The 26,586-nt window shown below is 47.7% G+C and overlaps 1 protein-coding gene across 1 annotated transcript; it reads left to right on the plus strand.

Moving 5' to 3' along the window:
- Window positions 1-1,684: 1,684 nt before the first annotated feature.
- On the plus strand, window positions 1,685-26,586 carry ALPI (alkaline phosphatase, intestinal). Its single transcript, XM_081329900.1, has 11 exons — window positions 1,685-1,895; window positions 10,122-10,238; window positions 12,456-12,571; window positions 14,731-14,905; window positions 16,136-16,308; window positions 18,279-18,413; window positions 19,805-19,877; window positions 20,907-21,041; window positions 22,062-22,253; window positions 23,068-23,184; window positions 24,774-26,586. The coding sequence occupies exons 1-11, from the start codon at window positions 1,832-1,834 to the stop codon at window positions 25,037-25,039; spliced, it is 1,563 nt and encodes a 520-aa protein (XP_081186026.1). The 5' UTR covers window positions 1,685-1,831; the 3' UTR covers window positions 25,040-26,586.

Below are 26,586 nucleotides of genomic sequence, written 5' to 3' on the forward strand. Positions count from 1 at the left end.
GTTGCCAAGGGCCTGAATTCAGAGCATGTGGCCGTCAGGATGCTGCAACAGTCATAAGCGTGAGGACTGCTTGTAAGCCACTTTTCCCATGGTCACTTCCAATGGTCGCTATACAAGCTGCTGTAAGTCGAGGACTACCTGCAGTACAGCTTGGGCTGAGCGGTGGCAGGCAATGCCTTCAACACAGGGCACGATTTTCCTAGCCAAGCAGAGACGCAGCAGGCAGCTGAAAAGCTGAAAATCCGGGTGGCTGCCTGCCGACCAAACTAGGGCTTTCTTGAGACCGTTGTAGTACAGGGAGTCCTCGACTTACGACCACAACTGAACCCCAGATTTCTGTTCCTGAGCAAGGTAGTTGTTAAATCAAGGCTCTTCAAACTTGGCCCTTTGATGACGTGGACTTCAACTCCCAGTGTGCCCGGCTGAGGAATTCTGGGAGTTGAAGTCCACAAGTCATCAAAGGGCCAGGTTTGAAGACCCCTGTGTTAAGTGAATGTTGACCTATTTTACGATCTTTCTCGCCACAGTCGTTAAGTGAATCACTGAAGTCGTCAAGTCAGTCATACGGGGGTTAAGCGAAGCCAGCTTTCCACCACCCCCCATTGACTTTGCGGGTTAGAAGGACGCAAAAGGGGGATCATGTGAGCCCCAGGACCCTACAACCATCGTAAAGAGGAGTCAGTTGTCAAAATCCCGAACTTGGATCACGTGACCCTGGGGAGGCTGCAACGGTCATAAGTGTGAAAAACGGTCCAAAGTCACTTTTTCAGGGATGTTGTAACTTCAAACTGTCACTAAACAAACGGCTGTAAGTCAAGGACTGCCTGTAGACTGCAATTCTGGCCGATGCCTCTTGTTAATGGCTGAAATTTCCATCCATACGAGGAGTCCTGTTTTTTTGTGGCTTTTCTCCTGCTGGGCCCAGCCTGGAGCCTTCACGCCTCTCAGCTTCTTTCCCCCCCCCCAAGACATACAGGAAGTCCTCGTCTTACAACTTTTCATTTAGTGACCATTCAAAGTTACCAAGGCATTGGGGGAAAAAAAAGTGCCTTATACGACTGTTACAGCATCCCCCGTGGTTCACATGATCAAAATTCAGACTCTGGGCAACCGACTCGTATTAATGACCGTCACCGTGTCCCCTGGGGTCATGCGATCTGCTTTTGCAGCCTTCTGACAAGAAAAGCTAAGGAGGGGGTGGGATTCGCTTAACGGCCATGTGGCTAACTTCACAACCGCAGGTCGTGAAACGGGGCAAAACTCACGCAGGCTCCTGTCTTGCTTGGCAACAGAAATTTGGGGCTGGGTTGGGGGTCGTAAGCCGAGGACTTACCTGCCCTGCGATTCTGCCAGTTAACAGCCAGCCAGCCAGCGAAACGCTCCCAAGAACGACGATCGGGGAATCAGAAGGAAACGGGATGGGCCACCAAGTGGTTCAAGGCCAACAGGATAGGAGCCTCCGCGACAGTTGTAGAATAATCCAAAATTCACTCGTTCGCGATTTTGGAGAAGAAAGTAAGGCCGGGGCAATGTCAGGGGAGAATGAGGACTAGGAGCTTGAAACAGGCGCCTGCTTGTCAGAAAGGAGAAGGGAAAAAAGGGACTCCAGCCCTGGGCACGGGTCCAATTTCTTGCAGCTATATCAATACTTCCTGGTGCCAAAAGTTGTATAACTCCTGCCCAAGTAGGACCTGGAGGAAACGAACGTGGGTGCTAATGATGCCCAGGATCCTCTCCCTGGCCAAAGTTCCTCGCAGTTTCTTCTTATAAGCCTCGGATCTTGGTGAGGTCCTTCCTTTACAGCTGAAGGCCCTCAGTTCTGCCTGCAGAGATGTGGTGGGCAAGGCTGCTCCTGTGGCTGGTGGGGCTGGCAGTCACCGCTGCGGTTATCCCAGGTAAACTGGGGAGCTGGGCTGGCTTGGGGGGGGGGCGCGGCACAAGCAGAGAGGGCAGCTTGTGGGATGTTAGGTGTAAAGAAGGAGAATTCTGGCTAAGGGGGGCTGCGTTGGAGAAAGCCACCTTCAGGTTTATAGGGAAGGCTGATCCTGTTGGATGGCCGCCTGTCAGATCCGATCGAGTTGGAAAGACGGGCAAAGAGGCAGGTCACGCCAAAATTAGTGCAGGTTCGCATCCCACCAAGCTCAAGGTTGACTCAGCCTTCCATCCTTCCGAGGTAGGTAAAATGAGGACCCAGATTGTTGGGGGCAATTAAGCTGACTTCGTAATAATGCCGCTTGAGGGGGGGAAAGCCATAATAAGCAGGCATATACATAGAATGAAGGCTACTGCTAAGCACATTGGTTTGTGCTTAAAATTGTAAGCCGCCCTGAGTCTTCGGAGAAGGGCGGGATATAAATGGGATTAAAAAAAAAAATATAGGGGCCGGACGCTAAAACATACAATGTACAGTTGCAGGAATTGAGTATGTCTAGTCTAGAGAAAAGAAGGACTGGGGGTGACGTGATAGCACCCCAATATCTAAGGGGCTGTTACAAAGAAGAGGGGGGTGGGGGGGGTCAACCTATTTTCCAAAGCACCTGAAGGCAGGACAAGAAGCAGCAGATCCAGGAGAGAAGCAACCTGGAATTACAGAGAAACTTCCTAACAGTGAGGACAATTAACCAGTGGAACAGCTTGCCACCAGAAGGTGTGGGTGCTCCATCACTGGAAGCTTTAAAGAAGAAATATGGACAGCCGTTTGTCTGAAATGGTATAGGGTCTCCTGCCTGAGCAGGGGGTTGGGCTAGATGACCTCCAAGGTCCCTTCCAACTCTGATATTCTGTTAAATTCTGCATGGGTGATGTGTGAAGCCCCCGCCCCCCCCCCCGCTTGACTTTACTATTAATTGATTGTTTAATTCCCCACAGCTGATTGTACATATTTATTTTGTGGGTGTTTTTATTGCTTTCGTGTTTTGTTTTTTAATTGTGTTAACTCTTTGATCACTTTAAAATTCTAAGTCTCTTCCCAGAGCCACTTGATTGACTTGGCGGGGGTGGGAGGGTGGGGCTATTAGAATTGAATAAGTAAAGTAAATTTAAGAAAAAACAGGACACAGGGTATGCACAAGATACTTAAGGTATTTTTGTGGCTTTGGTGCTTTCACAGAAACAGATATTTGTAGAGACAGCCCTCACGTCTGAATTTGAGCACGTAAGAAGTAATTGGAGAGAAAAACATGCATGCTCACGCCAAATGGGCCGCTAGTGCCTGCACGACGCTAAGGGAGGCATTAGCATCCACGGTGTCAATGCTGCTAAGATCGGATTAACAGTCATAAATCACATTCCCCACCTTTGACAACAGGTGGAAATGTAGCCATCTTTTCTCTTTCACTTTTAGAGTTAGATGATGCTGGGAAGGGGGGGATGTGAATGAGAGTCCAGCTAGACATAACAACACTAAACTCAGCGTGAGAATCAAGGTTTCTGAGCCCAGAGCTGATAAAGAATTGGCGGGCTGGAGAGCTGGGGAGAAAGCCTGCGCTTCAAACTAATTGGGGAATGTGATTTATGACTGTTAATTGGAGGAGGGAATTGTGCTTTGCCACTTTGTGCGGGGGGGGGAGATTCATTTTTTGGCTTTAGCTATGTAGTGCCGATGCTTTGTTTCTCGAATAAAAGATCCTTTAAGGTAAACAACGCTTCAAATTTCTTTTGAAGAGTTTCATCTGTCAGAACCATGACACACGGGACATAAACAGGGCCGCTAGCGCCTGTGCGACACAAACAAGGCCGCTAGCACCCGCATGTCACAAACAGGGCCGCTAGTGCCCATGCGATGCTCGTGGTGGCGGTAGCACGAGTGTGTGTGTGGGGGGAGGGCACATACACAGACATGCATGGTGGCCAGCCAGTCATGGAGACTGATGGCTGAGAGGCCACGTCCTGGTAGTGGGCTGCGGCCCACAGATTGGGGACCCCTGCTGTAGAGGAGTTTCCTCAGTCATATTGAAAGGAGGAAAAAAAAAGAGAGAATTTGTTTTGTTAAGTGTCAAAGGGAACCTGTGGTTCTGCTTGCACAGATACTCAGCTGAGTCCCTCAGTGATCTCTTTGCTCTGATTGCAGGAAACAAACAGATATCTGCAAACTTCTAAGGTCAGTTATGCAACGGACTTGTCCCTTTTACGTCTTCCAAACGGCCGACACATCAATGCACTAGATAAGGCTGCTAAGGCTTATATTCGCGCAACAGGTTTAGCCTGTTGATTGAATTAATCCCTTTTGTGGTTTAGCCGAAAACCCTGGACCTTAAACTAACTGCCAAGCTTGAGTTTGCATTTAGGGATGCATTTAGCATCCCTTGCAACTGACAGGGTAAATACCAGCCCAGTTTGCCTGCTAAAGTTCTTTGCAATTATTTCGTGGTGGGAATCCAGTCTTCTGGTTACAATTAGCATTTCATTTTGGGTGCCTCAAGAGTTTGCTCTAATGTAAGGAAATAATATTGCTTTGGAGAATTTCATACACGATTCAACTTAGCGAAGCAAACAAACAAGGGTTCTGCTTTATTCATATTGGATTTTATTCATATTGGAGTTTAGTTCTGTAAAGATGCTAAAATGACAGTTATTCTACTGTCAGTAGGAGGGGTGTCAAAAATGGGGTTGACCGTGTTGAAAGGAAAATCTTCATCGGGGTCCAGTCCAAGCCGGGAATAAACAAAATGGAGACTGCTTTAGAAAGAAGATTGCAGTTTATTGAAGAGGAGAGCCAGACAGGAAGATGGCTCTGGGGGAAAACCTGACCACATGTAGTAGGGACTGGTGGGTTTTTATCCCTTCTTGGGCTTTTGTTTGGAGTTGTTCCTGTGGCATGAACTTTGACCTGAGCCTGAGTGTGCCTTTCTGGTATTCTGATGGCGGTGGGTTAATCCTATTATGTCCCAAAGGTCATATCCTGCTTCCCTGGGGCTGGGGCTGATGACTGTTTGATTCTTTTGGTGTGAGGGACTTGTGCCTGAGGAATTCTGGGAGTCGAAGTCCACAAGTCATAAAAGGGCCACGTTTGAAGACCCCTGCGATAAACAATTCTGGCAGTTGAAGTCCGCACCTCTTGAAGGGAATTCTGGGAGTTGATGTCCACACCTCATAAAGGGAATTCTGGGAATTGAAGTCTACGCATCCGATAAAGAATTCTGGGAGTTGAAGTCCGCACCTCTTAAAGGGAATTGTGATAGGTAAAGTCTACAGGTTTTAAAGTTGCCAAGTTCGAAAAAGACAGGGCTAGTGGATGCCTCCCAAATGTACTGGACTACACGTCCCATCTTCCCCCATTAGCAGCTGTGCATTACAATTCCACAAGCAAAGTCGGGAGGGCATCACGTCTGAATTTGAGCATGTAAGAAGTAATTGGAGAGAAAAACAGTTTGGAAATTGGAATTACAAATTTGTAATTCGCCATGCTGACTCTAATGGCAGAAAGTGAAGAAGAACTAAAGAGCCTCTTGTTGCGGGTGAAGAAGGAGAGTGCAAAACTTGGGTTGAAACTTAACATTAAGAAAACCAAGATCATGGCATCCGGCCCTCTCAATTCCTGGCAAATAGATGGGGAAGAAATGGAGGTAGGGACAGATTTTATTTTCCTAGGCTCCAAGATCACTGCAGATGGGGACTGTAGTCAAGAAATTAAAAGACGCTTGCTCCTCGGGAGGAAAGCCATGGCAAATCTAGACAGCACACTAAAAAGCAGAGACGTCACCCTGCCAACAAAAGTGCGTATAGTCAAGGCTGTGGTCTTCCCAGTTGCAATGTATGGCTGTGAAAGTTGGACCATAAGAAAGGCTGAGCGCTAAAGAATGGAGGCCTTTGAACTCTGGTGCTGGAGAAGACTCCTGCGAGTCCCTTGGACTGCAAGGCGATCAAACCGGTCAGTCCTAGAGGAGATCAACCCTGACTGCTCTTTAGACGGCCAGATCCTGAAGCTAAAACTCAAATACTTTGGCCACCTAATGAGAAGGAAGGACTCACTGGAGAAGAGCCCAATGCTGGGAAAGATCGAGGGCAATAGAAGAAGGGGACGACAGAGAATGAGGTGGCTGGATGGAGTCACTGAAGCAGTAGGCGTGAGCTTAAATGGACTCCAGAAGATGGTAGAGGACAGGAAGGCCTGGAGGAACGTTGTCCATAGGGTCGCGATGGGTCGGACACGACTTCGCAGCTAACAAACAACAACATGCTGACTGGGGAAATTCTGGGAATTGAAGTCCACAAGACTTAAAGTTGCCAAGTTTGGAGACCCCCTGGCACAGGGGGGAAAAGTCTGAAGGATTTTCACTTGTGCATTTCTCTGTCCTCTTCCTGTTTTCCCACAGAGTGAATATTTGAATATTTCTCTTATCAGGGTGGGGAGCTGACATTTTATCAAAAGCGCCCTTGTGCATTATAAACCATGCAATTTATGACTCATTAATTCTGCCTGATGGGGTTAAATTGTAAAATAAACATTCAGGCTACTGTACTCTTGACAGTTGCTTACTTTGCAAGCAAGAGCCAAGGAAAAGTCTCCAGGCTTCGGTTTATCGTGTATTAAGAAAGGAACAAATGCCTTGAAGCTGAAGGTACAAATTCTAAAGTACAAACAACAATAATAATAATAATAATAAAAATTACAAACTGTTTTTCTCCCCAATTCTTCTCACGGATCCAAATTAAAGAACTGACACCCACTGGGCTTTTCTTGTGGAATCATAATGCTCAGCTGCTGATGGAGGAAGATGGGACATGTAGTCCAGTGCATTTGGGAGGCATCCACTAGAGCTGTCTTTTTCAAACTCGGCAACCTTGTGGACTTTACCTCTCAGAATTCCCTTTAAGAGGTTTGGACTTCAACTCCCAGAATTCCTTTTAAGACATGTAGACTTCAATTCCCAGAATTCCATTTAAGACATGTGTATTTCAAGTCCCAGAATTCCCCAGTCTGGCTGAGGAAACCCTCATTTCTTAAAATTGCCAGATTTGAAAAACACTGCATGAGAGGCAAAGCTAGACTAAGTGATGCCGCAAAAATGATCGGGTGAAGATTCAGTGTTAGATTTTGGGGAGAGTTTGGAAAAAGTTCAGAGAAGAGCAATTAAGATGATCCAAGGCCAGGAGACTAACATACGAAGAATGGCTGCGGGACTTGGGTTTGGCTAGTCTAAAGAAAAGAAGAAATAGGGGAGACACGATAGCAGTATTCCAGTATGAGGGGCTGCCACAAAGAAGAGGTGGGTCAGGTTATTCACCAGAGCACCAGAGGGAAGGACGAGAAACAATGGTTGGAAACTGACCAAAGAGAGAAGCAAGCTGGAATTAAGGAGAAAGTTACTAACAGTGAGGACAATTAACCAGTGGAACAGCTTGCCACAAGAAATCGTGGGTGCTCCATCACTGGAAGTTTTTAAAAAGAGACTGGACAATCACCTGTCTAAGATGGTATAGGTTCTCCTGCTTGAGCAGGGGGCTGGACTAGAAGACCTCCAAGGTCCCTTCCAGATCTATTCTATTCTAAAGTATTCCTCTTTTTGCATACCTTCTTCTCCTATGTTCCGTTTTTATGACGAAATGTGTGTCACCATTTCCTACGGAAGGTCAACAGCAAGCGATAGCCAAGTGCTTGTTAGCAAGTTCAAATCAAAAGTATGATTAATTAGACCACTCATTAAATAGTTATCGATATTTTTTTTCCTTTCACGGGCTTATTTTGAGCTCCTCAATCGGTCCAACAGCCTGAATTCCCAGTAATTTGTGCCTCTGCTTCATTTGTTAATTTAGATTGGTAGAGTCGCCTATCTCGGAATAATTAAAATCAACAGCAAGAACAAAGGTCCTATTAAAAAAAATTAAAAAGCCACCCTTTCTTGGTTAATTTTACTACATTTTGCTTTGTCGGGTTTTAATCTGCGTTTGCGCTTAATTGCGTATAAACACCCTGGGAGCTGATGCTCATTAAAGCAGTGTGTAAATATAATAAGAGCAGATCTAAGAGGTTGTGAATTTAGATCACAGGTTGGCAACGCCTGAGACTGTGCGATGCTTTCTTTCTGGCAATACGCTGATCCTGACGACGGGGAGGTAGGGGGTGGGAGTTGAGGGCACAGGAGAATAGTTGCAAATACAGAATTACACTTAATTTTGAGCTGCCTCAGATGGAGGATTTCAATAGAAAAACTCACAAAAGGCAAGGCTCAATAGAATTGTGCAAAAAAACTACACACACACACACACACACACACACACTCACTTCCATCCATGCATCTCACCAATTAGACCACTATGGGGAGCTTGCAAACAGTAAAAAGAGAAATACAAATAAAAAAGAGAAACAATTTGGTCTAGTGCAGGGGTAGGCAACCTGGGCTCATTCATTCATTCATTCATTCATTCATTCATTCATTTATTTATTTATTTATTTATTTATTTATTTATTTATTTATTTATTTATTTATTTATTTATTTATTTAGTATACCGCCCTTCTCCCGAAGGACTCAGGGCGGTGAACAGGGCAATACATATTAAAAAACAAGATACAAAAATTAAAAGCAATTAAACAACAATGCCCATGAATAAATTAGTACACATTAAAAAGTTAAAACAGATTTATAAAACCCTGCTCCCAGCAAGAGCAGAGGGAGGCCTCTGAGGCCCAGAAGAGACCTCCGGAAGCACGTGGCCGCTGCCCACAGCCACCGTTCTGGGCCTCGGAGGCCTGGAGAATGACTTGTGGACTTCAACTCCCAGAATTCCTGAGCCAGCATGGAGGGAACTATGGCCCCTTCATGACTCGTGGACTTCAACTCCCAGAATTTCTGATTTTTGGGGGGTGGCAAAAAGGGGATCGCGTGACCCCGGGGGACGCTGCAACCGTCCTAAATATGAGCCAGTTGCCAAGCATCTGGAGTCTGGTCACATGACCGTGGGGATGCTGCAATGGTTGTAAGTGTGAAAAACGGTCATAACTCACCTTTTTCAAAGCCTTTGTAACTTTGAACGGTCACTAAGTGAACTCTTGTAAGTTGAGGACTGCCTGTATACAGCAGTAGTTTCTCGACCTGGAGAACTTTAAGATGGGTGGACTTTGACTCCCAGAATTCCCCAACCTCTCCCGGAAGTTTTGGGAGTTGAAGGCCACAAATGCGAGCTGTAGGATTCTGGGAGTTGAAGGCCACAAATGCGAGCTGGGGCCTTCTGGGAGTTGAAGGCCACAAATCCAAGTTGGGGTCTTTTGGGAGTTGAAGGCCACAAATGCGAGCTGGGGCCTTCTGGGAGTTGAAGGTCACAAATGCGAGCTGGGGCCTTCTGGGAGTTGAAGCCCACAAATCCGAGTTGGGGTCTTTTGGGAGTTGAAGGCCACAAATGCGAGCTGGGGCCTTCTGGGAGTTGAAGGTCACAAATGCGAGCTGGGGCCTTCTGGGAGTTGAAGCCCACAAATCCGAGTTGGGGCCTTCTGGGAGTCGAAGGCCACAAATACGAGCTGGGGCCTTCTGGGAGTTGAAGGCCACAAATCTGAATTGGGGCCTTCTGGCAGTTGAAGGCCACAAATCCGAGTTGGGGCCTTCTGGGAGTTGAAGGCCACAAATCCGAGTTGGGGCCTTCTGGGAGTCGAAGGCCACAAATACGAGCTGGGGCCTTCTGGGAGTTGAAGCCCACAAATCCGAGTTGGGGGCTTCTGGGAGTCGAAGGCCACAAATACGAGCTGGGGACTTCTGGAAGTTGAAGGCCACAAATGCGAGCTGGGGCCTTCTGGGAGTTGAAGGCCACAAATCCGAGTTGGGGCCTTCTGGGAGTTGAAGGCCACAAATCCGAGTTGGGGCCTTCTGGGAGTTGAAGGCCACAAATGCGAGCTGGGGACTTCTGGAAGTTGAAGGCCACAAATGCGAGCTGGGGCCTTCTGGGAGTTGAAGGCCACAAATCCGAGTTGGGGCCTTCTGGGAGTTGAAGGCCACAAATGCGAGCTGGTGACTTCTGGGAGTTGAAGGCCACAAATGTGAGCTGGGGCCTTCTGGGGGTTGGAGTCTTCCCATCTTAAAGTTTTTGAGGAAACACAGATTTACAGCATCAATTCTAAAGTTGAGCGAGCTGCAACAATTGAACAATTCGGTGTTGGTCCTAATCCCATTTTTCTCTCCTGTTTTCCCAGTGGAAGAAGAGAAACCGTCCTTCTGGAATGAACTGGCCGATAAAGCCATTCGGAAAGCCAGCCAGTTAAAATACCGCAACTATCTGGCCAAGAACCTCATCCTCTTTCTGGGAGACGGTGAGTAGTTACACCAGGGTGAAGCCTAACCAGGCTGGAGAGGCTGCTGAATGTGGATTATTGCACTCTTTCTTGCTCTCTCTCTCTCTCTCTCTCTCTTTCTTTATATGGAATTATTGTAGCATTTGATTTTTTCCTTCTAGTGGCTGTAGAAATCCTGCTTCCTCACTCAAGATTTTCCCAACCCAAAGCGATGGTTTCAGCTTTGTAAGAGAGACTATCTCTGCATTTGCTTCTTATTTTTAATCCCCAGGTTATGCTTTATTGATGGTGAACAAATGGAATTAAATATTGTGAATGATGATGATGATGATGTTGGAAGGGACCTTGGAGGTCATCTAGTCCAACTCCCTGCTCAGGCAGGAAACCCTGTACCATTTCAGACAAATGGTTGTCCAGTGTTGGAGCATTCACAACTTCTGGAGGCAGGTTGTTCCACAGATTAATTGTTCTAACAGGCAGGAAATTCCTCCTTAGTTCTAGGTTGCTTCTCTCCTTGATTGGCTTCCATCCGTTGCTTCTTCTCCTGCCCTCTGGTGCTTTGGAGAATAGCTTGACTCCCTCTTCTTTGGGGCAGCCCCTGAGATACTGGAAGGCTGCTATCATGTCAGCCCTGGTCCTTCTCTTCATTAAACCGGACGTACCCCATTCCAGCAACCGTTCCTTGTGTGTTTTAGCCTCCAGTCCCCTGATCCTCTTGGTTGCTCTTCTCTGCCCTCTTTCTAGAATTTCAACATTTTTTTTTATATCGTGGCAACCAAAACTGGATGCAGTATTCTAAAAATTCTTTAAAAGTGTTTCTTTTGAAGAGTTGATATCCTTCCATCAGTCAGTCCATTCCAGTTGCGGGCGTCATCCCTCCAACGTCAGTTGTATCCTACTTGCCGTCATGTACTACTTTTTCAAGCTCCAGAGCTTGGGTGCCTAGACACTAATGCTGAAAGTATGAGGAACAAATGGGGAGAACTGGGAAGTGCGACTACACGAGGGCAGATACGACATGGTTGCCATTACCGAAACTTGGCGGGATAAAACCCATGACCGGAACGCACCGCTAGAAGGATTTAACTTGTTCCAAACAAATAGATCTAACAAAAGAGGAGGTGGAGTTGCGCAATCTACAAAAAAATGCATTATTAAAAAAAAAAATAAAGTCAAGGATGAAAACCTTGAATGCACTTGGGTTGATGTACAAGGTAGTCTCAACTTATGAAAAAGTGCAGAGAAGAGCAACAAAGAGGATCAGGGGTTTGGAGGCTAAAACATAATGGTTGCAGGAATTGGCTATGTCCAGTTTAATGAAGAGAAGGACGAGGGGTGACATGATAGCAGCCTTCCAGTATCTCAGGGACTGCCCCAAAGAAGAGGGAGTCAAGCTGTTCTCCAAAGCGCCCCAGGGCAGGACAAGAAGCAACGGATGGAAACTCATCAAGGAGAGAAGCAACCTAGAACTAAGGAGAAACTTCCTGACAGTTAGAACAATTAACCAGTGGAATGGCTCGCCTCCAGAGGTTGTGGGTGTTGTCATCCAGTCTACAACAGAGTCCTGTCAGCAGTTTTGGGAAGGCTCCACACCCATTTGCACCACTCAGGTGACCCTGAGGACACAGGTAAGCCTCCAACTGGCCTCAAAGGCTCTCTAAAAGAAGGCAAATGACCAGCGGTCTGCAAGGAGTATAAATCCTCCCGTTCCCCACCGTCCAGTCACAGCTGAAGAAGCTTCCTTGCTTTTTTATATTCCTTGCAGGCGGTTGGTCATTTGCATTCTTTCACAGAGCCGTTGAAGCCACCTGGACGCCTATGTCAAAATTGAACAGCCCTCTCTCAGCAGAGGGGGAAGGATACGACACCATCCATCTCCAGTCTACAACACGGTCCTTTCAGCTCCACACCCATTTGCACCTCTCAAGTGACCCTGAGGACCCAGGTAAGCCTCCAAGTGGCCTCAATGACTCTCTAAGAGAAGGCAAATGACCAGCTGTCTGCAAGGAGTATAAATCCTCCCATTGCCCACCATCCAGTCGGAGCTGAAGAAGCTTCTGGGACGAGAAGCGAAACGTCTTCAAAGCAAAACAAGGAAGTGCCAGGTTGCCTCCTGAAAAAGCAACTTTGGGACAAACCACGACCTGGATGACTCGAGAATCTCCAGAAACTCCAAAGGAGGATCAAAATTCAGCCACACAGGTTTTCTCATGCCGCGTTTCTCTCCCTTGGCAGGGATGGGCATTCCCACCATCACAGCCACCCGCATCCTGAAGGGGCACATGCAGAACCCGCCGTCTCCCGAATCTCCGCTAAGTATGGACTCTTTTCCGTACGTGGCACTTTCCAAGGTAGGAAGAAACCCAGGCTTTTTGTCCGTCTGATCCTGGAGCTTTGAGTAGTTTAACTAGCAGACGGGCACTCGTCTTTCCCTGCCCGCAAAGGTTCCTGGGACTTTAGGTGGTCATTCAACAGGGGAAGCCTGTGCACGGGTCGCAGTTTTTGAGGAGGGTCCTCACTTCTTCCACGCCCCTTGGGTCCGGAATCTCAAAACCAAGTGCCTCCGTAACCACGTCAGGCAGGTGAAAAGGGCTTGCAAAACCAGATTCAAGGCAGCGTCAAACAAAGGCAGTCCTCATTTTACGACCATCCGCTCAGCGATAGATTGAGATTACAACAGCACTAAAAAAAGTGACTTACAAACAGTTGTACTTATGACCAGGGTTGGAGTGTCCCGGGGCTCATGTCAACCTCTCCGTTTGTGACCTTCCCAGGGGGTGGGGCTTGGGGGGTGTTCCTGTTGTGATTCCGTGCCAGCCTGTGATCCCGGCTGCTGAGTCCGGGGAATCAGAGGAGGAGGAGGAGGAGGAAGGCTCTGATGAGTTACCAGACTCACAAAGTGAGGAAGAACCTGGCCCCTCCACTCATGGTCAAGCTGAAAGCCAGCTGTGCTGGGAGGAGGAGTCAGACTCAGAGGAAGCACAGCTGGAAGACCCCAGAGACGCTCAGAAATGCAGACAGGTCACCCGAGTAAATCAGAGGGTGGCCATGGGGCGACTCCAGGGGAGAAGGAGAAAGCAGTGAGAAGCCACGCCTTGGGGGCTGCGTAACAAAAAGGGAATGTGTGGGCAGGGCTGGTTGCTGGAGGCAACCGTTTGCAAAGAACGTCTGTGTCAAGAGATGATGGTCTGTTTAGTTTACCAGTGAGTTATTTCCTCTTTTGGCTGGTGCTCTGTGTTATTTGTGGACAAGGCCTGTAACTTCAATAAAAAGGGGTTTATTTTTCAAGTCTACTGCTAAAAGAGGGGTTGCCTTGTGAAGTAAACAAGGAGGTACGTAGGCTGGGACAGAACATTTCCAACCTGCAAAGTCGGTGGGGAAACCGGCAGAGAATGTCACACATTGCGACCGTGTGATGACTCGCTTAATGACCGTGGCGATTCACCTAATGACCGTGGCAAAAAAAAAAAGACCATGAAATTGAAGCGGTCACCTGATGCTTCCTTTAACGACCGTGCCGCTTCATGATGGATTTTCTGGCATCCGATTGTGAATGCAGGCTGAGGAGACGGTTCTCCCTGTGCACGAGGTAGAAAAATTTGACACCTGTTGGATGCCAGCCTGCAGTCTGGGCGAGGTCCAGAACCGCTGCCAGTTGCAGTCAGCTATTCAAATCGTCGCGATCCAAAGAGTTTCTACTGTTAGTCCTCAACTTACAGCAGTTTGTTTAGTGCCCAAAGTTACAATGGCATTGAAAAGAGTGAATTACGACCGTTTTTCACACTTAACGACCGTTGCTGCATTTCTCCATGGTCACGTGATCAAGAGTCAGGCACTCGGTCACTGGTTCACAGTTATGACGGTTGCCGCATCCCGGAGACACGTGATCCCCTTTTGGGACCTTCCGACAAGCAAAGTCAAATGGGGGAGCTGGATTCACTTAACGACCGTTTGACTAAATGACTGCAGTGTTTCACTTAACAACTGCGGAAACAAAGGCCGTAAATGGCTAGTTTATATTATTATGCAAGAGCGAAAAGTTGAGGTTTGCTGTTACTGTTTTATTCCCCTGCCCTGCACCAAAGAGAGTCGGAAGTCAGCACGCTTTTTTTCTTTCCCTTTTTTTCCTACACTTCTCCTTTCCCCTTTCCCTCCCTTTTTTCTCCTACTATTTGCTTTTTGTATTTTTGTCTTTTATATTAAAACTAATAAAAGCTATTTTTTAAAAAAAATCATAAAAGGGGGCAAAGCTCACTTAACAATCGTCTCGCTTAGCGACAGGCTCGATGGCGGTCGTAAATTGAGGACTACCGGTATTCTGCAATTTTCCCGAACCCATAAAGGAGAGACAGCCTGTTTGAACTGGGTCTGCTTGGGCCTCTTGCTACCCAACAGTAGGGCTGGTCTTTCTTCGACCCCATCCCGGACCGTCCCCCCAGAAGATGATTTGAGATCCTGGGAAGACGAATACTCGGGACTTTCTCCCAGCTGTTCCTCTTGCTTTCTGCAGACCTACAACGTGGACCGGCAAGTGGCCGACAGCGCGGGAACGGCCACTGCCTACCTGTGTGGGGTGAAGGGCAACTTCGGAACCATTGGAGTGAGCGCCGCTGCCCGGTACAATCAATGCAAGACGCTAGCCGGCAATGAAGTCGTGTCGGTCCTGAAGCGGGCTCAGCTGGCTGGTAAGGCCAAGAGGGCGGGAAATTGGGAAACTGGAGGCGGGTGGCTTTAGAATAAATTTATCAATTTCAGTTTGAATTTCAATCTCAATCTCAATTTCAATCCCAAATCCCAATTTCAATCCCAATTTCAATCCCAATCCCAATCTTAATCCCAAAACCAATCCCAATCTGAACCTCAACCTCAACCCCCAATCCCAATCCCAATCTCAATTTCAATCCCAAAATCAATCCCAATCTCATTCTCAATCCCAATCCCAAAACCAATACCAATTTCAATCCCAATCCCAATCTCAATCCCAAAACCAATCCCAATCTCAAAACCAATCTCAATCCCAATCTCAGTCTCAGCCTCAATCCCCAATCCCAATCCCAATCCCGATCTTGATCCCAATCTCACGTTCAATCCCAAAACCAATCTAAATCCCAATCTCAATCTCAATCTCAAAACCAATCTCAATCCCAATGTCAACCTCAACCCCCAGTCTCAATCCCAATCTCAATTTCAACCCCAAAATCAATCCCAATCTCATTCTCAATCCCAATCCCAAAACCAATCCCAATTTCAATCCCAATCTCAATCCCAAAACCAATCCCAATCCCAATCTCAATTTCAATCCCAAAATCAATCCCAATCTCATTCTCAATCCCAATCCCAAAACCAATCCCAATTTCAATCCCAATCTCAATCCCAATCTCATTCTCAATCCCAATCCCAATCCCAAAACCAATCCCAATTTCAATCCCAATCTCAATCCCAAAACCAATCCAAATCCCAATCTGAATCAATCCCAATCCCAAAACCAATCCCAATCTCAACCTCAACCTCAATCCCCAATCCCAATCCCGATCTTGATCCCAGTCTCAATTTCAATCCCAAAACCAATCCCAATCTCAATCCCAATCCCAATCCCAAAAACAATTCAAATCCCAATCTCAATCTCAATCCCAAAACCAATCCCAATTTCAGTCCCAATCCCAGTCTCAATCCCAATCTCAACCTCAACCTCAATCCCCAATCCCAATCCCGATCTTGATCCCAGTCTCAATCTCAATCCCAAAACCAATCCCAATCCCAGTCTCAATCCCAATCCCAATCCCCCTACAAGGTCCCTTCCAGCTCTATTATTCTGATTCTAATTCTAATCTGATTGCTTTCGCACCTGTCCCTCCCCTTTCAGGCTGATTGTTTGAATGTCCCTTCCGTATCCGTTTCTTCCTCCATTGCTGCAGGAAAGTCCGTGGGGATTGTGACTACCACGCGAGTCCAGCACGCCTCCCCGGCGGGGAATTACGCCCACGTGGTGAACCGGGACTGGTATAGCGACGCCAGCCTGCCCCAGTCGGCACTGGCGGAGGGCTGCAAGGACATCGCGCTGCAACTCATCGAAAATGTGGACCTCACGGTGAGTTGGGAAAAGCTGGAAAACCCATCGGCCTTGTTTGCAAGACATCCAGCAGCTCCAGTAGCTGCTCTGAAAATATACAGGTAGTCCTCGACTTACGACCACAATGGAACCTCCCCCCCAAAAAATTTATGTTGCTAAGCAAGACATTTGTTAAGTGAGTTTCGCCCCGCTTTACGACTTTTCTTGCCGCATTTGCTAAGCAAATCACGGTTAAGTTCGTCGTTAAGTGAATCAGGCTTCCTCGTGGACTTTGCTTGTCCGAAGGTCGCAAAAGGAGAAGCACGGTCTGTGACCGTCATAAATACAAGTCCGTTGTCAAGCATCCGAATGTAAATAACATGACTGTGGGGATGCTGTAGCGGTCGCAAGTGTGAAAAATTGGCCATAAGTCCCTTTTTTTCAGGGCCATTGTAACTTCGGTCACTAAGTGAACCGTCGTAAGTTGAGGACTGCCTGTAATTTAAAACAAAAGAGAAAAACCCGCACCTTTTCCACGAAGCCAATGCCTGTCAATCATTATAATGATGTTGATTTTCTGAGCTTTACTCAGTCCGTTTTGTTATACGTCCGGGTTTTTAAACTCTTTCCAGCTACTTTTCGGGAGCCTTTGGGTAATAACCAGAATGAGCAAGGTGTATTCCGTAGTAAGATAAGCCAACCCCCCCCCCCCACAATTCACCAGAAACTGGGAATGTATCGGACAAAGGTCCATATCCTTGTGTTTTATGCTTATCGACTTTCTGCTGTGTACATAATACAAAATTATGTGCCAATAAATGAGAACATTTATAGCTCGGGGTTGAAGGAGGGGGTCTCTGGGGGGCTTGGCTGTTTTCTTGGAGACGTTTCGTTACCTGAATAGGTGACATCATCAGCGCTAGACCTGATTAGTGCTGGTGTTGAGTAACACGGATGATGTTCCCTAGTTGGGCGATGAAACGTCTGCAAGAAAACCACCCAGCTCAGAGAGCACCGAGGGCCCCATAGACTTCCTTCTCCTTCATCTCTTTCTCTTCCTCCTCCTCCTCCTCCTCCTCCTCCTCCCCCCTCCCAGCACTGATGATGTAACATAGTTGGGTAATGAAACTTCTGCAGGAAAACAACCAACATCAGAGAGCACCAAGGACCCCACAGTCCTCCTTCTCCTCCTCCTCCTCCTCCTCCTCCTCCTCCTCCTCCTCTTCCTCCTCCTCCTCCCCCTCCTTCTCCTCCTCCTCCTCCTCCTCCTCCTCCTCCCAGCACTGATGATGTAACTTAGTTGGGTAATGAAACTTCTGCAGGAAAACAACCAACATCAGAGAGCACCAAGGACCCCACAGTCCTCCTCCTCCTCCTCCTCCTCTTCCTCCCAGCACTGATGATGTAACATAGTTGGGTGATGAAACGTCTGCAAGAAAACCACCAAGCTCAGAGAGCACCAAGGACCCCACAGTCCTCCTCCTCTTCTTTCACTTCCTCCTCCTCCTCCTCCTCCTCCTCCTCCTCCTCCTTCTCCTCCTCCTCCTCTTCCTCCCAGCACTGATGATGTAACATAGTTGGGTGATGAAACGTCTGCAAGAAAACCACCAAGCTCAGAGAGCACCAAGGACCCCACAGTCCTCCTCCTCTTCTTTCACTTCCTCCTCCTCCTCCTCCTCCTCCTCCTCCTCCTCCTCCTCCTCCTCCTCCCCCCTCCTCCTCCTCCTCCTCCTCCTCCTCCTCCTCCTCTTCCTCCCAGCACTGATGATGTAACATAGTTGGGTGATGAAACGTCTGCAAGAAAACCACCAAGCTCAGAGAGCACCAAGGACCCCACAGTCCTCCTCCTCCTCCTCCTCCTCCTCTCCACTCCGCAAACCTCATCCCTTTTAGCACTGATGATGTAACCTAGTTGGGTGATGAAACGTCTGCAAGAAAACCACCCAGCTCAGAGAGCACCAGGGCCCCCAGAAAATAATTTTTCCTGCACACTCTCCTTCCCTTGGCAGGTGGTCCTGGGTGGGGGCAGGAAATACATGACTCCTCGAGGCACCCCAGACCCTGAGTACCCCACCCAAAACTCAACCAACGGGGTTCGTAAAGATAACAGAAACCTGATTGAGGAATGGCTCCGAGCTTCGCCGGTAAGTGATATTCTTTTTCTGCCTCTCCTCCCACCCGCTGCCCTCAATTTGGGGTGGAACTACGAATCTCAAAATTTCTCCCGCAGAACGGCCCTTACAGGTAGTCCTCAACTTACGACATTTCATTTAGTGACGGCTCACGGTTACAACGCCAGGGGGGAAAAAGTAACTTAGGACTGTTTTGCATATTTACACCTGTCGCAGTCTCCCCATGATAATAGACCCCCGAGCAACTGGCACGTATTTACGACGGTCGCAGTGTCCCGGGGTGCGGTGATCCCCTTTTGCGACCTTCTGACACGCAAGACCAATGGGGAAGCCAGATTGATTTAACACCTGCAGTGTTTCACTGTGGCAAGAAAGGACGTAAAATGGGGCAAAACTCAGCATAGCAACGTAGCTAAGTGACAGAAAATTTGGGCTCAACTGTGGCTGTAAGTCGAGGACTGACTGTATTCCACACGCTGGGAAGAGATGGGACAACCATTTGCCTGAAATGGTGTGAGGTTTCCTGCCTGAGCAGGGGGTTGGACTAGATGACCTCCAAGGTCCCTTCCAACTCTGTTATTCTATTTTTCTGTTTTCTAAATGGCAGAGGATAGGCTGTTGCACTTGAGAGGCTGGAGGGCGTGTATTTATTTATTTATTAAATGTTTATACCGCCCTTCTCCCGAAGGACTCAGGGCGGTGTACAGGGCAATAAATATCAAAAGTGTAAATACAAAAGTTAAAAAAGAGATTAAAAAAAAATAAATAATTATGCCCAAGAATACAATACTAAAAATGTGTTAAGAACTTATTTAAATCCAACCCCAAACCCATCAGACCAGGCCAGATTGTTCAAATAGATAAGTTTTTAAATCACGTGTATGAATTGTAGTTTTTTTGGGGGGAGGGTAGAAGAGTACTGCACTTGTGAATGGCTGACATAGAATAGAATAGAATAGAATAGAATAGAATAGAATAGAATAGAATAGAATAGAATAGAATAGAATAGAATAGAGCTGGAAGGGACGCTGGCTGAGGAATTCTGGGAGTTGAAGTCCACAAGTCATCAAAGGGCCACGTTTGAAGACCCATGTCTTAGATGAGCCCAGGGACCTTTGAACAGCTCCAAAGACCAGTGCTAACAATCTTAAGACGAGTGGACTTCAACTCCCAGAATTCCCCAGCCAACATGGCCGGCTGTGGAATTCTGGGAGTTGAAGTCCACGCATCTTAAAGCAGCCAGGATGGAGAAAGCTTGCTATAATTGGGAGGGGGGGGGGGAAACATGATGGCTGCAGGCAGAGCTTCAACCGCACCATGATGACCGCCATTGTGACTTTTTTGACCCGACTTGCAGACCCTCCTGGGGGCCTTTCACACCAGTGTCTGGGTTTCTGTTCTAGGGCAGCAAGTACGTTTGGAATCGAATCGAGCTCTTGAAAGCCGTCAGTGACCCGAGTGTTCACCGTCTTATGGGTAAAGGGTTCAAAATGCTCATTCCCCCCCATCACACACACACCTGCCCATTGTGTGTGTTCCCTCCCCCCCCCCCGCTTAACTGGGTGTGAGTAGTGGCTTCGGAAGGAAAGTTATTAAATTCAGTTTACAGATCCTGGAGAAGCTGGTTACAAAGAGTGGGTCCTTCTCAGACTGCTCACAATTTCAATTTGCCAGTGTATGTGTTTGTCGGTGTGACGTTACACAGGAGGAAGAAAGGACTTCCCTGTCCAGTTTGAGAGAGAAAGCTTTAAACAGCAGCATTCTGACGTGCAGTTTAACCCCCATCTCAAAATTGCAGTTCAAAACAGAGTTGCATTTGGGTTTGATTGACTGAAGAACAGGAGAAGGTTGTTAAAAAAAAAATCCTCCATCTTTCTAGTTAGTTCCCCAAACTTAAAACTGAATCGTAAAACAAGCAAACGGCGTGGATTTGTGCTTTGGGTGGAAGCCACCCAAAAGCTAACTCAGATATCGCCCACCAAGCTTTTTGCATGTTGTGTGAATGCAGCCAGTATGTCTTTATCCGATCTTGCGGCACGTGTGAGGTGATTGCAGCCCCCTGAGTGGTTTGAACCCTGGACGTTCCACCTAGGCCAGGGGTAGGCAACCTTGGCTCTTTTATGACTCATGGACTTTCAACTCCCAGAATTCCTGAGCCAGCCATGTTGAGAGGAAAGGGAGAGGTTTCCAAGCTGAGGCATGCTGGCTCAGGAATTCTGGGAGTTGAAGTCCACGAGTCTTAAAGTTGCCAAGTTTGAAGACCCTTGATCTAGATCGGGGTAGGCAACCTTGGCTCTTTTATGACTCGTGGACTTCAACTCCCAGAATTCCTGAGCCAGCTATGCTGAGGGAAAAGGGAGAGGTTTCCAAGCTGAGCCATGCTGGCTCAGGAATTCTGGGAGTTGAAGTCCACGAGTCATAAAAGAGCCAAGGTTGCCTACCCCTGAGTCCTAGGCCTTCACTGGTGGTGTGAAGGTCCATTCCGCCTCTCTTGTTTCTCCACAGGCCTCTTTGAACCATCAGACATGAAATACGAGCTGAACCGAGACAACAGCACTGACCCATCGCTGGCCGAGATGACCGAAGTGGCCATCAAACTCCTCAGTTCCAACCCAAATGGCTTCTATCTCTTTGTGGAAGATAAGTCTTGGGTCCCTGCCAGGATGAGCGAGGCCTTCTTCTCAGGCTCTTCTCACTGTCCGGAGCTCCCCAAGCGATTGGAGGAGGAACCGATAGCGTAGAAGGGATTTTTGGGGGAGGGGTGAATGAGTAGCTTATCTTTACATAAGATGGGTAACCAGGTCAGGGCAAGGTGTAAACCAGTGTTTATCAACCTTGACAATTATAAGATGGGTGGACTTCAACTCCCAGAATTCCCCAGCCAGCTAGGAATGATGGGGAAGTGGAAGGTGTCAATGCTGCTAACATCGGGTGTTCTTGCTTGACAGAACTTCAACTCCCAGAATTCCCTGGCTAGATATGAATGATGGGGAAGATGTGTGAACTTTAGCTCCCAGAATTCCCCAGCCTGCTAGGAGTGAAGGGGAAGTGGAGTGAGCTTCAACTCCCAGAATTCTTTTTTTTTAAAAAAATAATATTAGTTTTCTAATTTCACATTTAGGTATTTAAAAAGCAACGTGGTGGCTGGGTTAATCAATAGTTCAATAACATACAAAAATCTTTAGTACGAATCTCAAGTTACAACATCAAATATTTCCTCTCTTTTTCCCTTAATATCTATTATCTCGTATTTAAGCTAATACAGTTCTTATTTTATCAGCTAAGTAAAAAGATCATTATTACATTTATTGATCATTTTTTAACTTATACCTATCTTAATTACTTTTACATTCAGTCTTTATAGACAATCAATGTCCTGTTCTTGGTTCCCCCCCACCCCAATTTTTAATTTCCCATCAATATTCAAATTTAACATTTGATATTTATAATTTCCAGGCTTTAGGTAACCAACGTTTCCCTTATCTCAGTTCATAATAGAATCTAATATTCAAAATACACATCTATTTGAGCTTAGTCTTGTTCTATTTTCTAAAAGTTATCTATTTCCCACCATATCACCCACCCAGAATTCCCCAGCCAGCTAGGAACGATGGGGAATTCTGGGAGTTGAAGTCCACCTATCTGCTCTTTCCTTTGCACGAGGCAGAATAGACCACGGACACCATGACGGTATCGCGAAGCGAGCCCTGACGGAGGCTATCGAGTTTGACAAAGCCATCGAACGAGCCGGGGAGTTGACGTTGGAAGACGACACGTTGACCGTTGTGACCGCCGACCACTCTCATGTCTTCAGCTTTGGAGGCTACACCTACCGGGGAACCTCCATTTTTGGTATAGCATGAGGTTCAGCCTCGCCGTGGTGCAAGCTGGGTAGCTTTTGGAGCGAAGGATCTGAGGAGGTGGTTCGGCCCACATGGAGGTCATGAAACCTACAGTGGAGACCCTCGTGAGGAATCTATGGGTCAGGAAAGATCAGGATAGGGGGCGGGGGTGGGAAACCATGAAAGATCTTGTAAAACAGGACTGGGTAAGATCTCTAACAATCTGAGGTAATGTTTCTCCACCTTGACGACATTAAGACCTGTGGACTTCAACTCCCAGAATTCCACAGCTAGCCATGTTGGCTGGGGTATTCTGGGAGTTGAAGTCCACATATCTTAAGGTTGCTAACACTGGTCTTTGGAGCTGTTCAAAGGTCCCTGGGTTGATCTAAGACAGGGGTCTTCAAACTTGGCCCTTTGATGACTTGTGGACTTCCAACTGCCAGAATTCCTCAGCCAGGCACGCGTGCCTGGCTGAGGAATTCTGGGAGTTGAAGTCCACAAGTCATCAAAGGGCCAAGTTTGAAGACCCCTGATCTAAGACATCTGGAAGGAGAAGACATCACCAGACACCACCAGCTTCTTCCCAGCTTTGGCTTTCTGTAGCCACCTGGTCCTAGGTCCCCCTTCGGGATAACGCAGAGCTTGAGGAATTGAGGCAGATAATACACGTATTTTGGGGTTACTGTTACCCAAGATGGAAGTTAGCGGGCCCCTCCTGTATTCAAAGTAGCCAGCAGGTTAATTCTCCATGATGGGCATTGTAGTCCTAGAGGCTGACTGGATGGAAAGCATCGCTCAGGTCTAATTCTTCTTCCTTCCAGGTTTGGCAGCCGGAAAGGCGGGAGATGGCAAGTCGTACACCTCCATTGTTTACGGCAACGGGCCAGGCTACCAGATCACCGACAAAGGCCGACCGGATGTGACCGCGGAAGAAAGTGGTAAGGCAGATACAGCTAGTTTCGACTTACGGCCACACCACAGCTTCAAATTTCTGTTGCTAAGTGAGACATTTGTCAAGTGAATTTCCCCCCTCCCCCCATTTTACGACCCTTCTGGCCACCGTTGTTAAGTGAATCACTGCAGTTGTTCAGTTACTAACCTGGTTGTTAAGTGAATCTGGCCTCCCCATGGACTTTGCTTGTCCGAAGGTCACAAAAGGGGATCACGTGACCCCGGGACACTGCCACCGTCGTAAATATGTCAGTTGCCAAGGGATTGAATTTTGATCATGTGACCATGAGGTGTAAATGTGAAAAAATGGTCATAAGTCGGTGCCGTTGTAACTCTGAATTGGGTGGGTGGTTAAAAGCTGCGATAGCCGGAAGCAGAGAGACCCCCCCTACACCCAGAATCCCCGGCTGGTGTAACTGTAATTCTGAACTGGTTCAAACTGCGTTCCTCGTCACTCTTCAAGCCAGATGGCTCTCATGGCTGTGAACGATGGGTGTTGTAGTTCAGTTTGCCCAGAAGGCAGTCTGTTGGGGAAGGCAGCTTTTGAGTAAGAACAATATAAGGAAGCAGCTGCAGACAATATTAAAAACTCTCTGGACACCAGTGTCTCTTAAACTTAGCAACTTTAAAATGCCTGGACTTCAGCTCCCATATTTCCCCAGCTGGCATGGAATTCTGGGAGTTGAAGTCCAAGCATGTTAAAGTTGCCAAGGTGGAAAAATATTGGACTATGCAGCTGACAATATAACAACACTGCAGGTGTTGCTACTTTTTCCTAGGATTTCCCCCTGCCCCACCCCTAGATATTCTAATTTGGTTTACACTCATGGGATCACCTTGTGGTCTTCCTTCCAGCATTAATCAGATCAGACCTTGCTTTGCTTCCAAAACAAGGATTGTCTGGATGCGGCCAGAGGCGGAATTAAATCTGGAGGCGAAAAGCTCATTGGTCACTGATTTAGCTAGGGGAGTTTGCAGGGTGAGGTCAAAAAAAGTCAACATGGAAGCCACGATCAAAAGCTCTGCTTGCAGTTTACAGTTAGTCCTTGACTTACGACCACAAGCCCAAAATTTCTGCCGCTAAGCGAGACAGCTGTTAAGTGAGTTTTGGTCCATTTAAGGGAATCACTGCAGCTGTTAAGTTAGCAACACGGTCGTTAAGCGAATCCAGCTTCCTCATTGACTTTGCTAGTCAGAAGTTTGCAAAAGGGGATCACGTGACCCCAGGACGCTGCGACCGTCATAAATATGAATCAGTTGCCTAGCGTCTGAATTATGATCACGTGACCGCGGGGATGCAGTGACGGTCGTAAGTGTGAAAGTCACTTTTTTCACTGACGTTGTAATTTCGGTCACGAAATAAACTGTTATAAGTCGAGGACTATCTGTATATGTCTGGTGACCGTACGCCTGGGGTCACTAACCCTCTTTCGAGCTATGCGACAGAGACGGCCTGTGCTTCGTTCGCAGGGGTTCAACTAAAGCACCCCAGAGAGGCAAGGGTGCCGAGTTCGTGTCATGCTCTTCATTAGTGTCCCTTCTGCCCATCTAATTGCTGGTCTTCTCCCCTCCTCAGAGAACGACACCTACCACCAGCAGGCTGCCGTACCCCTCATCTCGGAGACCCATGGAGGGGAAGATGTGGCCATCATGGCCAAAGGGCCGATGGCCCACCTGTTCCACGGAGTGCAGGAACAATCCTACATTGCTCACGTTATGGCCTACGCCGGCGGGCTGGAGCCCTACAAGTTACACAACTATCCCGATTCGCTGTCCGCAGCTGCACCCAAGGCCAGCCTGGCGGGTCTCCCCCTGGTTCCCCTGCTCCTCTGGATCTGCTAGGCCTCCCCTGGGGCATTCTGGGTACCTCCATCTGAATTTAGAGTGTGATTCGAGACGAGGCCGATCATCCACCTATTTGGGGATTATCTGCCCTGAGATGGAAGTTAGGGGCCTCTTACATTCCTCAGAGTAGTCACTGGGTTAACTCCCCCATGATGGGCCTTGTAGTCCTATAGCAGGGGTCTTCAAACATGGCCGCTTTAAGACTTGTGGACATCAACTCCCACAATTCCCCTTACAACCTGTGGACGTCAACTCCCAGAATTCCCTTTCAGATGTGCGGACTTCAAAACTCCCAGAATTCTTTATCGGATGTGTAGACTTCAACTCCCAGAATTTCCTTTATGAGGTGTGGACTTCAACTCCCAGAATTCCCTTTAAGATGTGTGGCTGTCAACTCCTAGCATGGCTGGCTGGGGAATTCTGGGAGTTGAAGTCCACAAAGTGGCCACATTTGAGGATCCCTGTCCTAGAGGCTGAATGATTGCGAAACATCAAAACTCGGATGACTGAGAATCTCCTCAGACGACTCCCTTATAAGAGGGTCATGAGCTTGTACAGGCAGTCCTCAATTTACGACCACAGTTGAGCCCAGTATTTACGTCACAAAGTGAGTCGTTTGCGGAGTGAGCTTTGGCCTTTCCTCGCCACATTTGTTAAGCGAGTCACTGCAGTTGCTTCATTAGTGACACGGTTGTTAAGTGAATCAGGCTTCCCCCATGGACTTGGCTTGTCAGAAGGTGGCAAAAAGGGGATCACGTGACTCCCGGGGACACGGCGGCCATCGTAAATCTGAACCAGTGGTGAAGCATCCGAATGTAAATTGCGTGACCCCGGGGGATGCTGCAACGGTCGTGTGAAACATGAGTCGTATGTCCCTTTTTTCAGTGTCGTTGTAACTCCGAATGGTCACTAAGCAAACTGTAGTAAGTTGAGGACTCCCTGTAATCAAAGTAGTCAAATAGTTAACTCCCCACGGTGGGCCTTGTAGTCTTAGGGCAGAGGTCTTCAAACTTGGCCCTTTGTGACTTGCGGACTTCAACTCCCAGAATTCCTCAGCCAGCGTGGGGGAACTATGGGCCCTTCATGACTGGCGGACTTCAACTCCCAGAATTCCTCAGCCAGCGTGGGGGAACTATGGGCCCTTCATGACTGGCGGACTTCAACTCCCAGAATTCCTCAGCCAGCGTGGGGGAACTATGGGCCCTTCATGAGTGGCGGACTTCAACTCCCAGAATTCCTCAGCCAGTGTGGGGGAACTATGGGCCCTTCATGACTGGCGGACTTCAACTCCCAGAATTCCTCAGCCAGCGTGCCTGTCTACATTGAAAATTGAAAAACGTTTGTGACAACCATGACGTGGATGATGGAGACTCTCCGCCGACGTCACGATGTCGTAATCCACCATGTCGGAACCCCCTCCAATCCGCCTTTTGATACCTGCAAATACCTGATCAATGAATGCCAGACGCTCCGTTGCCCATGCACAAAAAAAACGGCTTTGGCCTTTTTTATTTTGATGTCATCCGCACCAGATAAAAATACAA

Source organism: Vipera berus, assembly GCF_964194415.1.
Source record: "Vipera berus genome assembly, chromosome: 5".
Lineage (NCBI taxonomy): Eukaryota > Metazoa > Chordata > Lepidosauria > Squamata > Viperidae > Vipera > Vipera berus.

Bases quoted from the DNA above. Each gene is read 5' to 3' on its own strand.
- ALPI (XM_081329900.1), top strand. From the start codon at position 1,832: ATGTGGTGGGCAAGGCTGCTCCTGTGGCTGGTGGGGCTGGCAGTCACC. The intron at 14,906-16,135 runs GTAAGGCCAAGA...CCATTGCTGCAG, and splicing joins GAAGCGGGCTCAGCTGGCTG to GAAAGTCCGTGGGGATTGTG. The intron at 23,185-24,773 runs GTAAGGCAGATA...TCCCCTCCTCAG, and splicing joins TGTGACCGCGGAAGAAAGTG to AGAACGACACCTACCACCAG.